This window comes from Aquarana catesbeiana, linkage group LG13, assembly GCF_042186555.1.
Source record: "Aquarana catesbeiana isolate 2022-GZ linkage group LG13, ASM4218655v1, whole genome shotgun sequence".
Lineage (NCBI taxonomy): Eukaryota > Metazoa > Chordata > Amphibia > Anura > Ranidae > Aquarana > Aquarana catesbeiana.
The window spans coordinates 127,094,547-127,110,234 of NC_133336.1; the positions used below are offsets into that span (position 1 = coordinate 127,094,547).

Sequence of the window (15,688 nt, forward strand, 5' to 3'; positions counted from 1 at the left end):
TAAGTTTGCTTGGAAATACTTTTAAATTAGCGGCATCATGCACAGAAGATGTACTATGAATACAATAGATTTTGTGGCCTTTTGAAGAGTATTTTTTTTTATCTGTATTCATCTAGCATCATGCAGGCTGTTATGGATCATGCATTCCCTTATTTGCACACAAGAGAAGCCTTCGGTCAAAAAATTGGATATTTCCAGGTAAAACCACCTTGTTAGTGCTTAACCACTGCCATCTTTTCATGAATGCCTCTAGTGCTTTGCTCTAAACAAGTCAGGACATTAATCTTTACAGGTAGCAGAAGTGCACCAGAGAGTGGCTGGAGGAATATAGGGGCATATTTTTAAAGACATGAATGATAGATGCAGAGTAATCTTCCTGATGCATGCGTTTTACAGTGATTGATTCTGGACATTTTAATGAATTTCTCATTTAGGGCTTTATAAATATGCCCCTACTGTATGCAATTTACAAATCACTTTGAAGGTAAAGCATAGTGTATTTTCATTGAGTTTATAATTTCAGTTATTATTGCAGCAATTTTCTTTACCGCATTGCAGAAATTTATGGTAGAAGGCATGTTACTACTGTGGATGGCTACACACCATGCACAATACAAAGCAACTGCAGACCACCACATGAGTGTTGGTCTATGGTGAAAATACACCAGAAGCGCTTTTTTTTTTTTTTTTTTTTATAATATATCCTCTGCTTTTAGGCTCATTCAAAATTTACTTGGCAGCAAAAACTGTGTGCTACAATATTCCATGTTCTAACTGGGCCCTAAAGTAAATTTTAATGTGTTTTCACATTTTTCAAGCTTAATCTTCCTTACTTTTACATTTCTATTAAAGTAGAATGAGTTTTTTAAAATTTTGGTTGGTCCAAAGAAGTTTTATTTTTAATGCTGTGTATACGATGTCCAGATGGTGGCTGAGGATGCAAACAATAGTATTATGCCATTTACTTCCATCAGCGCGCTTGTACAGTGAAGGATCGAGTTGCTCATTTTCCACCTTCCTCTTCTTTTTCATTCAGAGAGAGACTTGTATCCTTTTCACTCAATATAAGGCGTTCTGTGAATGAACTAAGAGGTCCTGTGATTCACTCACCTCTACCCTCCCCTCGTCCAATCACAGAATGCCCTTAAGAATGCTTATTATAAATGGGTGAAGTGAGAGGAAGGGGGAAAGCAATTGACTCTATCCAATACTGTACACGGCAGCCATATTGCCTGAAACTCAAGGCCAACTGTAGTATCCAGCATTATAATAATAGCAGTTTTAGGATTACAGAGTCAAAGGTTGCCATCCGGATGTAACATACACAGCATTCAAGATAATGTCTCTGGACCAAGCAGAATTAAAAAATCTATTTCCTGGAGTTCCACTTTAAATATAGAGAAATGTAAATTAACTACTAACTACTACTAATGCTGACCAAATGGAAAATGTAACACATCTCAGACCATTATTTCTTATAAAACCCGTTAAACTAAGTTTATTTAGTAATAGAATATATTAATATACCAACATTATTTAAATGAGTGTAATATCAGTAAGTTATGGCCTCCATTCATTACTATGTGTTGATGTTCCTTAGATCTGTTGGATAGTACCTCTGATTTCTTTATCAAGGATTCAAATAAGATATTTGTTATGGTGCGTCCTAAGTCTTCTCTGAATTTCAGTTTAACATGCAAATTCTGTAAAAGGAACATATTTAAAATCTGGAATCTAGTTAAGGGACGCAAATAATGTTAAATAATTGAAACTTTAACATACGTCTAGTATTGATTCTTAAAATGTGTTACAGAATGTTCAAGTTTTGACTGATAAGCCAAAATAGAAATTTCTGTGATGTTTATCAGTATTGCAAATTTTAGCTGTTTAAAAGGAGAATCTGTCAGCGGCCAAGTGACATTGATCAGCATGAAGCTAAGCAAATTCTAGGAACCGGGAAGTGTAGAGCTTTACTGTCTTCTAAACTCCTTAAAGTGTTACTAAAGCATGCTTGTTATACTCACTGTGGAACCTAAGGGGTTAATCCTCTGCATTGTGTAAAAAGACTGCTTGATCCTGTATGCACAGATCCTCCTTCCACTGACTCCAAAACCGGTCTGAATAAGACAGAGTTACTGGAGTCAGGCTGCACATGCTCAGTTTGGTGTGTATTGCCAGAGATTTTTTTTTCATGTGATCAGCACAGGGCCAATAAATACTGTCTAGACAGAGGGTCAGGGGTCCTGTATCCTGATAGGACAGCTCAGTGTAGTATGAAAACTCCTCCTCCAAGCTTTAACCAGGAACTGATAGAAGTCACAAGACTGCTATATACTGCTGAGAAAAGGTATTTGGCAGTTTATATTTACTAACACAATTTCATTTTCAGGTTCTGTGTAGTGTGGGAGATCAGATATATGCACGGTTCTGGGTTTAGTAACACTTTAAGAGTTTCAAGATGATTCGGTCAGGAGAGAAAGAGGATCTCAAATTGTTGACTTGTTTTAATTACTGCAGGCAAATAGACTGTTCACTTTGCAATGAAATTTACTGTTAGCTTAAAGTGGTTGAAAAGGTAGACATTTTTTTTATCTTTATGCATACTATGTATAAAGATTAATAAACCTGTGTGCAGTGGCCCCCCTAATACTTACCTTAGCCCCATTTCTGTCCAGGGATGTCCAAGAGTGTCTCAGCCACCTGGGACTCTCCCTCCTTATTGGCTGAGAAACCTTATTGGCAAATCCATCTCCACAGAGCAGGTAAGTATAACATGTTTGTTATTTTAATAGAAAAAATACAAGACTTTAAAATCACTTTAATGAATGAGGTGAAGTCATGCTGACTCCCATCATCCTATCATGTGCAAGCAAAAATGTTTATTTTCTTTGCACACGATTGGGCATTCTTTGCAAAGTGAAATTTCATCACACTAGCTAAGCTCTTGGAAAAATTCCCTTGCAATGTGTGAACAGCCTATTTTGCCTTTAGTACATCAAACCCTAATGCTGCGTACACACGGTCGGATATTCTGACAGAAAATGTTGAATGTGTGCTTGTTGTCGGAAAGTCTAACCATGTGTATGCTCCATCGAACATTTGCTGTCTGACTTTCCGCCAACAAATGTTTGCTAGCAGGTTCTCAAATTTTCCAGCAACAAAACTTTGTTGTCGGAAAGTCCGATCGTGTGTACACAAGTTCGTCGCACAAAAGTCCACGCATGCTCGGAAGTAGAAGCGGACGTTCTTGTAAACTAGAAGGTAGTTAATTGCGCTAATATTATCCTCTTATTACCATTACAATTAGTGATAAATTAAAAAACTATCCTTCTAAAATAATAAAACACCTCCAAGTGATCTTAAGAATCTGAAGAAATCCTTATAAAATATAATATATAAAGAAACACTGAACTTATCCCTCCATCATGAACGTGATTGTGCTCATAAAAAATGCATAAGTAATTAAAGCTAATGATCTTGTAAACGGTCTTGGAAACTAGCGTTCGTAATGGAGAATTAACATTCGTAACGTGGCAAGTTAGGAAATCTCGAAATGCAGCGCACAGTTTTCTTCTTTAATGGGATAATAATGAAGCTGCTTTGCTGGTGATACTGATGGAGTTATTGCAAACAATTTTTGAAAGGCTTTTTTTTTTTTCAAGTGATATCAAGAATAATAATAGCGCAAAATAAAAAAAACGCAAAAAGAAAAGCGCAAATCAACACTCGCCAAACTTCTACTAACACGAAATTAGCAGAAGGAGCCCAAAGGGTGGCGCTAAAGAGCTGAAAAACCACGTAGTACGTCTAGTACATCACTATGTTTGTAATTGTTGGCCAACAATTGTGTGACTGTGTGTGTGCAAGACAAGTTTGAGCCAACAACCTTCGAACAAAAATCCACGTTTTTTTTTTGGCGGAAAGTCCGATCGTGTGTATGCGGCATAAGGGTACAATCTCTGAGGCTGAGATCATTTTACCTTGAACAATTATGCAGGTCAGGAGCTTTTTATTGGCTTTTCCTAGGACCATGACCACTAGATATTGAAAAAAAAAATACAATGACTGCCCAGGAGCCTACAAATTCATGTAGAAGCTCCTATAATTCTTTCCTGAGATAGGGGTTTATTTACTAAAGGAAAAACCACTTTGCACTACAAGTGCACTTGGAATTTCAGTCGCTGTAGATCTGAGGGGGACATGCAAGGAAAATAAAAAACAGCATTTTAGCTTGTACATGATTGGATGATAAAATCAGCAGAGCTTCCCCTCATTTCAGATCTACCCCTCAGATCTAAAGCCACTGCTCTTCCAAGTGCACTTGTAGTGCAAAGTGGATTTGCCTTTAGTAAATCAACCCCATAATGTCCTTCAACCAGTTGTGGGCTTTGGGCGCAAAACAATGCCCTAAGAGCATATTTAAATACTTTGGGCATATGTTGTAAACCCTGTTCCTCCTTCCCAGCAGACCTATGATCTGCATACTGTATGTCATCAGTTAAAGTGGTAGTAAAGACTGCTTGGTGATTTGTACCTACTGGTAGGCTTATAATAAAGCTTCCCTGTCGGTACAAGAAATATCTCCTCAATGTACACAGAATAGATATTGTCTATTTCTGCAGCCGGTGAGGTCACTGGCACATGCACAATGCACTGTGAAGGGATGACATAAGCTATACTGTTGGTCTCCAAACTGCGTCCAGTGGGCTGGATGTGACCCTTTACTTGCCTTTATCCAGCCCTTGGGGCACTATTGCTTCCATTGACTCCAAAGATGGGGCATTATTCCTCCCACTGACTCAAACAATGGGGTACTATACCTCCCACTGACACCAGCAATGTGATACTATTCCTTCCACTGATCTAAAAAATGGGGAACTAATTCTTCATTGACACCAATTATGGGCCACTATTCCTCCCACTGATGCCCAACCCTATGGCATTGTTTAATCCCACCGATGCCAGGGCATTTTCTACTCCTACTGACCATAGTCCAGCCTCCCAAAAGTTTGAAGGGCAGTAAACTGGCCCTTTGTTTTGAAAGTTTGGAGATCCCTGCTCTATACAGTAATTTTGCAAGATAATATTACTAAAGGAGCCTGGTTTGCACCCAATAAAAATATGTATTGTATTGTTATCCTAACCCCTTCACTCCTAATGGTAAAACAAATCTTAAAGTGATATTAAAGTCTTTGTGTGTGTGTGTTTGGTTTTTTGTTTTTTATCAATAACGTCATACTTACCTGGTCTGTGCAAAAGTTTTGCACGGAGCAGCCCAGATCCTCCTCACCGGTGCAGGGAACCCTGGCCCACACAGCAAGCAGCTAGTTATGGGGGCACCCGAGCTGAGCCGCTGCTCTGTGTCCATTCAGCTGCCCCCTCTCTCTCCTTATTGGCTCACTGACTTTGACAGCAGCGGGAACCAATGGTGCCCGCTGCGGTCTCAGCCAATGAGGAGGGAGAGTCCCAGACAGCTAAAACTCTCGTGCAACATCGCTGGATAAAGATGGGGCTCATGTAAGTATTAACGGGGGGCTGCTGTACACAGAAGGGTTTTTATCTTATATATAAATAGAATGCATTAAGATATAAAAACCTTCTGCCTTTTAAAACCATTTTAATGCCTAAGCACAATTTTGCAACTTTGACATGTTACTAAATCGTTACATATCACAACTACTTTGTGTATAGGGGTGGATTATACCGCATTTTTTTTTTAGGACAAATCGGGCTTCCATATGGTGCACCATATGGTGCTAAATGGTAATGGATATCTCCTGTGTGTGTGTGTTTTTGTTTGTATTTTTATTAAATGACTCACCAAAAAAAAAAAACCTCTTTTTTTAATTTAGCTGTATATTTCCTGCTACTATCATAACCTTCCACCAACCCAAAATAAATTCTGCTCCTGACCATCGCAGCGATACCACATATGTGTATGTGAACCAAACAAAAATACAAAATTCCAGAGAAAATTCTATATATAAACAACAACATATAGCAGGAACCATTGTTGTCTGGGGATGCTTGCCTTTTGTGCGGTGTGTGTGTGTATATATATATATCTCTTTATCTATCGCTATATGTTATTTTTATATATAGAAATTTCTCTGGAATGTTGTATTAATGTTTGGTTGACATATATATATTTATCTGTTTAGTAGATGGGAGTCCACGCTTTTCCTAAAGGAAGCCATAAGGCGAAACATGTAGAATATTAGCGTCGGAAAACGACAATTTAACAGCTTACAATGTGTCCTCTCTTCCAATCAGGTGTGGATGTATTATAGTGATTTTTATCAATGTTATTTCTATGTAATAAAATTAATCTTTTTACACATTTACTGTGTGACATGTGTTTGTAGTAAGAAGTCCCATTCCTCCCAAATTCTGTTTTTTGTACTTGTGTCAGTTTGTGGGGGTTTTTTTGGTGAGATATTTGCCTACCTATGGTCGCTCTCTAGTGAAACCAGCTCTTGCTGTATGGAGTGTGCAATAAACTTATTGGATCAGGATCCAATGTGATAGAATTAGAAAAGCATGGATAATGCTGATGTATATACTGCACGTGCCAGTGATTTTCTTGTGTCCCTCACAGATAGGTGGGGCATCAGAATTGTGCTTCTGGACAGTTTCATAGTTTGATTTGTCCAGAAACGGTTGCTGTTTTCTAAGGGTGAAAGTTAAAACTGCAATCATCTAATTGAATTGTGGTAAAATATATTTGGGTTATTTTAGAATGGGCTTGTAGGCAAGATATGGTATCATACTAGATGTGATCAAAATGGAGTAATAGTTTACTGGTTAATCATCCCATTTTTGGAGTAACTCTAAATATGTCAAAAACATTTTGTTTGGCAGCTGATGCAGGGTAAGATGGCTGATATGTACACACGTCTGACTGCTTGTCGTCAGTATGTTTATAATGTGGCAAGAGCCTGCGACCAGGGACACGTCAATGCTAAGGTAAGCTGATTTTTAATGCTTTCAGGAATTCTTTCCTGTCTAATTTTTCCCTAATGAACTACCATTAAGGGTCTAAAGCTGAACTCTGAGCATATTTAAATCATATGTCCCTAAAATTGTTGTTTCCATTTTACAATAATTTCCCAATTTTTTAAAATTAAAAATACATTTTCCAAGTATCTTATTTCCACTCAATAATTTTCCATTCATGTGACATATGGCTGAATCCATCACTTCTTCACCAGGCTTTGGGAGTTATTATTGTGTACTGTGAGGTGCAATAGAAGTTTATGCTGGTACTATGTTTTCTTGATGTTCCGTTATTAACTTTAGCAACCATTAGCAGTACATGGGTGTTGCGAGGAAGGAAACTAGATGCATATTGAGGTGTGGGGCTTGTCTAACCCCTAGATGAATCTAGAAACTAGGCATGTTATGAATGGTGATTAAACAGCAGCTAGACATACCGCATGATATTGATGTTTAGTTGTGATACAGAGGTGTGACACCTAGTGCTGCTTCAATGAGGCCATGGCACAGGGGTATTGCTCACTCCAGGAAGTCCCTGCAATAGCAGCCCTGATAACAGGTCACAAGAATAACCTGTTTTCTTGATTATAACAAATATGAAACCGGACTAGAGACCTTTAGGATTGTGAAAAAAAAATTATTTCTTATCGTACATCACGGGACTCAGAGCCATAGTAGTTACTATGTGGGTTATAGGCCACCTTCAGGTGATGGACACTGGTACTCCCTAGATTAAAAAGTGCACTCCCTATATAACCCCTCCCACTGGTGGGGATACCTCAGTTTTGTAGCAAAACAATACACGTGTATACCAAAGAAGGGAGGGACCTCTGTGTCCCTTGATGTACTTCAAAGAAAAGGATTTTACAGGTAAGCTGTTATAAAAATCCTATTTCCAAAACGTCTTTCAGGACAGCACCCGAGAGATCATGGCGGCTCCTCCTCCCACAGGAAACACGTCCTCAATTAAGTCTTTAATTGGAGTCCTCCATGTTGCCTCGTCAGTTTTTTGTGTTTCCTCCAGCTGGAGGAACACCTCTGGTGGGAGCCATGATCTCTCAGGGCTTTCCTGGGAGACACAGGTTCTCACCTGTTAGGTCTTTTTTTTGCTAGGAGAGTGATCCTCCCACTTGCCTCCCAGATGGACGGTCCCGTGGGCTCCCTCTCCCTCTTCCTTGCTCGGGGAGAGCCTGTACGCCTGGGAGTGCTGCTTCCATTCTTGCCAGACAGGCGGTTGTCCTCCGTTCCCTGCTGGCTGCATTTGCGGAACAAGCGGTGGTGGCCGCCATGTTTCTGGTGGCAGAGGAGCACCTTCAGCTACGTCCTGTATAGGAAGAAGCAGCACTTCCGGGTCGGCGCGCGCGTCATTTCCAGCCGCAAAGCGCAGAGGGAGAGGGCAGGGTCACCTGATGCCTTAATTCCGGTTCCAGGTCAGCGCAGCGGTGTTTTCGAATCTGGAACCGTTCGTTTCACCACGCGTCCGCAGACAGCTATGGATAGCGATGCAGCGGATAAGGGGGCAAGCCAAGGCGCCAGCAAGGTTAAGGTAAGGGACTGTGCCCTCTATTACTCTGGGCCGTTTTCTCCTGTGGGGGGTTACTCACCCTTTCCCCCCACCCCCCATCTCCCTGGTAATGTATGTTGCAGTGGCTAGTGTTAGCATATCAGCCCAGCAACAGGGGATTTTTGGTGGTGGTGGTGGTCGCTTGCTGGGCACATGGAAGAAGGATGTTATCTTCCCTAGTCTTCCCTAGTGTCTTATCTGTGCTGTGTAGCAGCCTTTAAGCGTGGTTCCTTGTCTCTTTTCTGTTTGTCCAGGCCAAAGGTTCTGCCCAACCAGTCAAGAAATGGTGCCCTGTCTGCAAAGAAATTAAGCGATGTTTGGACCAAAACGCTTTGTGCAGATTGCATTGCAAATCTAGTCAGGGAGGAGTCTCCATCCATGTGTGGCGATTTGGTTACAACAATATAGGTTGAGCTCCGGGCCACCTTTCAAGCTTTTAGGTCAAACCTAAGAGAGGAACCAGGTCCCTCAAGGGATCCTTCGGTTCCGCAGCCATCTTCAGAACTTCAAGGCGGCTCTCAAATAATTTTAGGGGGTCTGATATTACAGGACACTTCCCAAGGGTCCGTTTCCCTCACTCCAGATGATACAGATTCTGAAGAGGAGGAAAATGAAACAGATGCTGCTTCTAAGTACAAAATGTCTCTAGAAGAGGTTGGAGGACTCCTGAAAGTAATCTATGCCACTTTGGGGATAGAAGAGGAAAAGAAGGAGCTCTCCCTGCATGACCGCATGTATGCTGGTTTAGGAGACTCAAAAGGCCGTTCTTTTCCAGCCCATTCAGTTATCACTGATATGATTAAAAAAGAGTGGCTGGAACCTGACAAAAAGCCATTCTTTTCCAGGGCTCACAAAAGATTTCCATTTGAGGAAAATCCTGATTCTATATGCAACAAGGTTCCAAAATTGGACTCTGCCTTTTCTCAGGTCTCAAAGTCTACGGACCTCGCATTTGAGGATATGGGCACTCTGAAGGAGCCCATGGATAAAAGGATGGACCTGCTTCTTAAAAGAACCTGGCAATCAGTGGTGAACAATCTAAAACCAGCAATGGCAACAACCTGTTTTGCAAGGAATTTAGATCACTGGGTTAACCAGCTGAAGGCCTATGTTACAGCGGATTCCTCAAAACAGGAGATTCTAGACTCCTTTACGACTCTGTCTGCAGCAATATCATAAATTTTGGATGCGTCTGCGGAATCAATCCGCATGTCAGCCAGGTCAGCAGCTTTAACTAATTCTGCCAGGAGGGCCTTATGGCTGAAGACTTGGCCAGGGGATGCTGCATCTAAAAATAGACTGTGTGGTATTCCTTTTGCAGGTGATCTGTTATTTGGTTCGGAGCTAGAGTCCATTCTTGACCGTACGGCAGATAAGAAGTTTCCAGTCAAGAAGAAACAGGTGCAAACCCGTAAGCGTTTTTTTTCACCCCCAAAATGGGCAGCAGGAAGGAAAAACGCAGGGCAAGAAGAAGCCATGGTCTTCTCAGAAGCCCAAAGGTAGGAGTGGAGTGCTCTTCAATCCTTCTGCGACCTCCGAAAATTGCACTGACTCCCTCAAGGTTGGGGGAAGACTCCAAGAGTTTCTTCCTCAGTGGAGAGCCATCACTTCAAACCAGTTTATTGTAAATATGCTCTCCCAGGGGTATGTGATAGAGTTCACAGAACCTCCAAAAAAATTCTTGATTACAAACATCCCAAGGGATCCGATCAAGGCTTTCGCCATGAAGTCCCTAATTCAGGAACTGAAAACCCAGAAAGTCATTGTTCCGGTCCCGACAGGAGTTCTTCCAGGGTTTCTACTCACATGTATTCCTCATTCAGAAACCTTCAGGAAAGTTCTGCCTCATCCTGAATCTCAAAGTGCTGAACAAATCAGTAGAGTACAGAAGGTTTCAATTTTTTCAGTAAGAAACCTCCTGTATCAAGGGTGCTACATGACATCAATAGATTTACAAGATGCCTACTTCCACATTCCTATAACCGCCAGGTCACAGAAATATCTGAGGTTAGCACTGAAAGAAGGGAAGCAGGTGGTACATCTGCAATTCAGAGCACTTCCGTTTGGTCTGTCATCATCCCCAAGGGTGTTCACGAAATTAATGGCCGAAGCATTGGCGCCTCTGCATCTAGAAGGAATCTCAGTTATTCCTTATCTGGATGATCTGTTTTTTGCACAAACCAGAGAAGGTCTTCAAGAAAACTTGCTCAGAGCCTGTGTTCACCTAGAGTCCATTGGGTGGATCTTAAACCTTCAAAAATCAAATCTGATTCCCTCACCGGAAGTGTTATTCCTGGGCTTCCGTATCAACTCTTTGGAGCAAAAAAATTTTCTTCCAGAGGAAAAACAGAAAAAGTTGGTACAAGTGGTGTCACTGCTACAGTCCAATCAGATTCTGTCCATCAGGAAGGTCATGTCAGCCTTAGGAACCCTGACCTCTTCCATACCGGCCGTCCAGTGGGCAAAGCTCCATTTCAGACCTCTGCTAAGTTTCCTGTTTAAAAACCTGGAATCACCAGCAGGATTCACTAGATTTACTAGTGAAGATCCCTACATCGGTGAAAAGGAGTCTTTGGTGGTGGAAGAACCAGACAAGGTATTCAGAGGGTCTGTTATGGTCCCCTCCAACCCAGGTAAGGTTAACAACCGATGCCAGTTCCTGGGGTTGGGGGGCTCATATGAATGGTTGGTGGGCCCAGGGCTCGTGGTCCACAAAAGATGCACTGAGTTCCTCAAATTGGAGGGAACTAAAAGCTATAGAGATAGCCTTACTGACCTTTGCAAAAGAAGTCCAGGGACAGCATACTCAGATCCTGTCAGACTCTGCTTCACCAGGAAGTAGCAAAGCTAAAACTCACGACCTGGCTACTGAGGAACAGCTCTTTAGGAGAAAAGGTTTTTCGGATAGATTGGTGGCTACCCTCCTATCCAGCAGAAAGAAGGTTACAAGAGCAATATATTCCAAAGTGTGGAAAGTCTTCAACTCCTGGTGCACAGCATCTGACAGATCAGTCTTCAACTCCTGGTGCACAGCATCTGACAGATCACCAAAACAAATTTGCTCTGTTCTTGAATTTCTGCAAGAAGGAGCGGACAAGGACTTAGCAGTCAGCACTCTCAAGGTTCAAGTTGCTGCGCTGGGGTATTTCTGGAAAAATCCATTTCATCAGAACCCTTAGTGATTAGATTCTTCAAAGCTCTCACCCGGTCTAGACCAGTGGTGATCAAAAGCTGTCCAGCATGGGACTTATTAGTTGTTCTACAGGCCCTGCCCAGGGAACCTTTTGAACCCATAAATTTAGCCTCCCTGAAATTAGTTACTTTGAAAACAGTTTTTTTAGTGGCTGTTACAACAGCTCGAAGAGTCAGTGAGCTGCAAGCCTTATCAACCAGGGAGCCATTATTTTCCATTTTTTTTCAGACCGAAGTGTTCTGAAGATGGATCGTAATTTTTTACCGAAGGTCGCCTCGGTCCAGAATCGAACTCAGGAGATAATACTTCCTACCTTTTGTTCTAATCCATCGGGTAAGAAGGAAGAATAATTCCATACCCTGGATGTTAAAAGAGCAGTCTTGAGTTACTTGGAAAACACTAAAGACTTTAGATGTTCAGATGCTCTTTTTGTTTTATTTTCCGGTAATAAAAAAGGAAAACAAGCTTCCAGAGGAACCATTGCCAGATGGTTGAAAATGGCTATCTCCGAAGCCTATTCCCTTACAGGTCAAGAGTCCAGTGAACGTCCGGGCTCATTCTTCAAGAGCTTCGGCGGTGATTTGGGCAGAAAAAGCTGGCTCCACCCCCGAACAAATCTGTAAGGCAGCTACTTGGACAAGTCTGACAACCTTTGCCCGTCATTATAGGTTAGACCTCATGACGCCTGGGGACCAGGCTTTTGGAAGAAAAGTCTTACAGGCTGTTGTCCCACCCTAAATGGAGTAAGTCTCGATTTATCCTCTCGGGTGCTGTCCTGAAAGACGTTTTGGAAAAATGCAAGTTAGACTTACCGGTAACTTGTTTTCCAATAGGCTTTCAGGACAACAGTAACCCGCCCTTTTTTTATGCTGTTGCTGTAATACTATGATATAACTGTCGCTTATGTGTTGCAGCTGCAGCTGGAGTTCTCTACAAACAACTGACGAGGCAACATGGAGGACTCCAATTAAAGACTTAATTGAGGAGGTGTTTCCTGTGGGAGGAGGAGCCATGATCTCTCGGGTGCTGTCCTGAAAGCCTATTGGAAAACAAGTTACCAGTAAGTCTAACTTGCATTTTTTCTTTTCGTACATCACGGGACACAGAGCCATAGTAGTTACTATGTGGGATGTCCCATAGCAATGCCAACTGAGGGGAGGGAGACACAACAAAAGTAGGGGACCAAGAGACTAGAGGACTCATACTGCAGCCTGCAGTACACTGCGCCCAAAGGCGATATCCTCATGATCTTTTACATCTACTTGATAGAATCTGGTAAATGTATGGACTGAAGACCAAGTTGCGGCCTTGCAGATCTGAGCCATGGAGGCTTGGTGATGCACTGCCCAAGAAGCAATAACAGTCCTGGTGGAGTGCGCTTTAATATGAAAAGGAGGAATTTTCCTCTTTAAACCATCAGCTTGAACAATCACTTGACAAATCCATTTAGAAATAGTAGATTTTGACGCTGCCTGTCCTCTTTTAGGACCGTCTGGCAACACAAACAAAACATCTGTCTTACGAATCTGAGTGGTCACTTTCAAGTAGACCTTGACCACTCTCACCACATCAATAGAATGTAGTGACCTCTCTTCCACAGAACAAGGTTCTGGAAAAAAAGAAGGCAGAACAATATCCTGGCTTAAATTAAAACCTGACACTACCTTCGGTAGGAATATAGGATGAGACCGCAATACAACCTTATCCTTATTAATAATCAAATTGGCTGCTCTTTACAAAAAAGAGCAGCCAGCTCTGATACTCTTCCTGCAGAAGATATGGCAACCAAGAAAATTATTTTTCCTCCTTAAGAAGACCAAGGGAATATCTCGTATTGGCTCAAAAGGCTGCTTCTGTAAAGCCAACAGGACTAAATTTAAGTCCCAAGGGTTCAGGGGTGACCTGACTGGAGGATTAATCCGCGTTACCCCCTGAATAAAGTTATGAACCAGAGAGTGTGAAGCAAGTGGTTGTTTAAAAAACGCAGATAAAGCTGACATCTGGCCTTGACAGTACTCAAGGCCAGCTTCATTTCTAATTCTATCTGTAGGAATTCAAGGATCCTACCTATGACATATTTCCTGAGGTGCCAGCCCCTGGATTTATACCAGGAGACATATACGAGTAAAGATGTGCTGTGCTGAGCTCCACTGAAGCAATCCTTGCTGGGGCTAGCCATGCAGCCGGATCCATTCAAAGTGTCTTTTTGGCCAAATTGAATGGTACCCGGGCCTTGTATCAGAAGAAACGAGGTCTTGCCTGTAACGCTTCTCTTTTTAGAGAGCTGGACTCCGGGATCCAGTACTTTTTGGTATTAAGGCCATAAAGTTTTACTGGCGGTGGTGCTTTTACAGGTCCAGGATTGTGGGTTCCCCCGAGGATCCCCAGTTCCTGAAGGTTTAATGGAACCCACCACGAAGGGTAAGGATTGGGTCTTTTGGTTTACCACAGAAAACCCTGTGGCGGGAAAGGTAAGTAGAGTTTTTCTAAGAAATGTTCAAAATTTTCTTATGAATGTCTCCTTTAATTAGTAAATCTTGTCATGACTATGTGTCACCACTGGGGGGCTGTATAGAGCACTTATGTCTCATGCTTCTCAGAGAGCCCACGATGTGTCCAGGAAACGGCAGTTTTCTCTTCCTCCGGCCGGCAGCAAAAAGAAGCGCGAACAGCGCGCTTCTCGGCGGCTTCCTGGCCCCCCCTCTGCCATTTCTATCTGTTGATCCAATAGGATCTGAGCACGGGAAAAGCTTTCATTTGAAAGGAGAGAGGAAGGGCCGTAGCGACGGGGGGGGGGGGGGGGGGGGGGGCGGGGGCGGGGCTTAGCATGGCGTTGGCATCCTCCAACGCCCAGTGTGGGGAATGTGTGTTTAAAAGGCACCATTGTTGCTGGCAAGCTGCAGAGGGTCACAAGAGCGTAGGTATACATGAGGTTTGGTGACACAGGCATTCCTTTGACACATTTACTACTGCATCAGGCTGAGCATTAATAGCAGCAGCAGCAGAGCTGGACTATTGCTCAAGCAATGCATGCATTCCTTCTGGTAGTACCTCTGCTTTGTGCATCGGGCTATGGTCAGAAGGGAGGTTAAAATCACCTCAAAAAAGGGGCTCTAGAAAGACTATAGTCACTAGGGAGCCTAGAACCATCTCAGAAAAGATGGCATCCTCCCCTGAGAGTAATATGGCTGGTCAGAATGAGCCATCAGGAGGGGCAAGTGTTGCAGCTGCTTTTAGCGTTGCAGCCCCTGTATATATGACTAAGGAGGTTTTTTCTCCAACCACTCTTTTGGAGCAAAAAATTGATGCTTTAATCGCATCCCAGAGTGGGACTAAGCATAAAAAGGTCCCCGTCCATTGCTCAAGACCCTCATGCTGAGGAACAAGGGGCGAGAGATGACAAATTTCTCTCAAGGGACCAGAAAGAGGCTGATGTCTGAAGAACCTAATACGAAAAGATCAGGTTCGCAGGAAAGGTGGTTGGTACAGTCTCTCACTGAATTGGTCCGCTCCACATTTTTACTTCCAATAAGCGCAGTCAATCGATGAGCCCAACTCTGGTTTGGGTTTACTAAAACCTCCTCAATCTGTTCATGCATTTCCTATCCATTCATGGCTAAAAAAGCTTATGTATTCTGAGTGGGAGCACCCAGAAACATTTTTTTTCCTTCAAAAAAGTTTTCAATACTTTATCCTATAAAGGAACATTTCTATAAGAAATGGGGATTTCCAGCAGTTGCTATATCCTCTGTAACTGTCTTGTCCAGTAGACAATGCTCATATGCTAAAGGATCCAACAAAGAAGAAGTTGGAATTCCTTTTTAAAAGTTATATTTCGCTTACAGGTTCAGCCTGCGCTGGTAGCAGTGTATCTCAGTCCTTAAAGGACCAGTTTATGGAGGTACTCAAGATTATTCCTCATCAGCAGGCCCAAG

General features: G+C 42.3%; 1 protein-coding gene across 1 annotated transcript in view; it reads left to right on the top strand.

The window, feature by feature from the left end:
* IVD (isovaleryl-CoA dehydrogenase) overlaps nucleotides 1–15,688 on the top strand; it is a 95,334-nt gene that overhangs the window by 54,217 nt on the left and 25,429 nt on the right. The window contains exons 9-10 of the mRNA XM_073609970.1: nucleotides 117–198; nucleotides 6,862–6,966. Coding sequence (XP_073466071.1) covers nucleotides 117–198; nucleotides 6,862–6,966 — 187 coding nt within the window. The remainder of the gene's footprint in view (nucleotides 1–116; nucleotides 199–6,861; nucleotides 6,967–15,688) is intronic.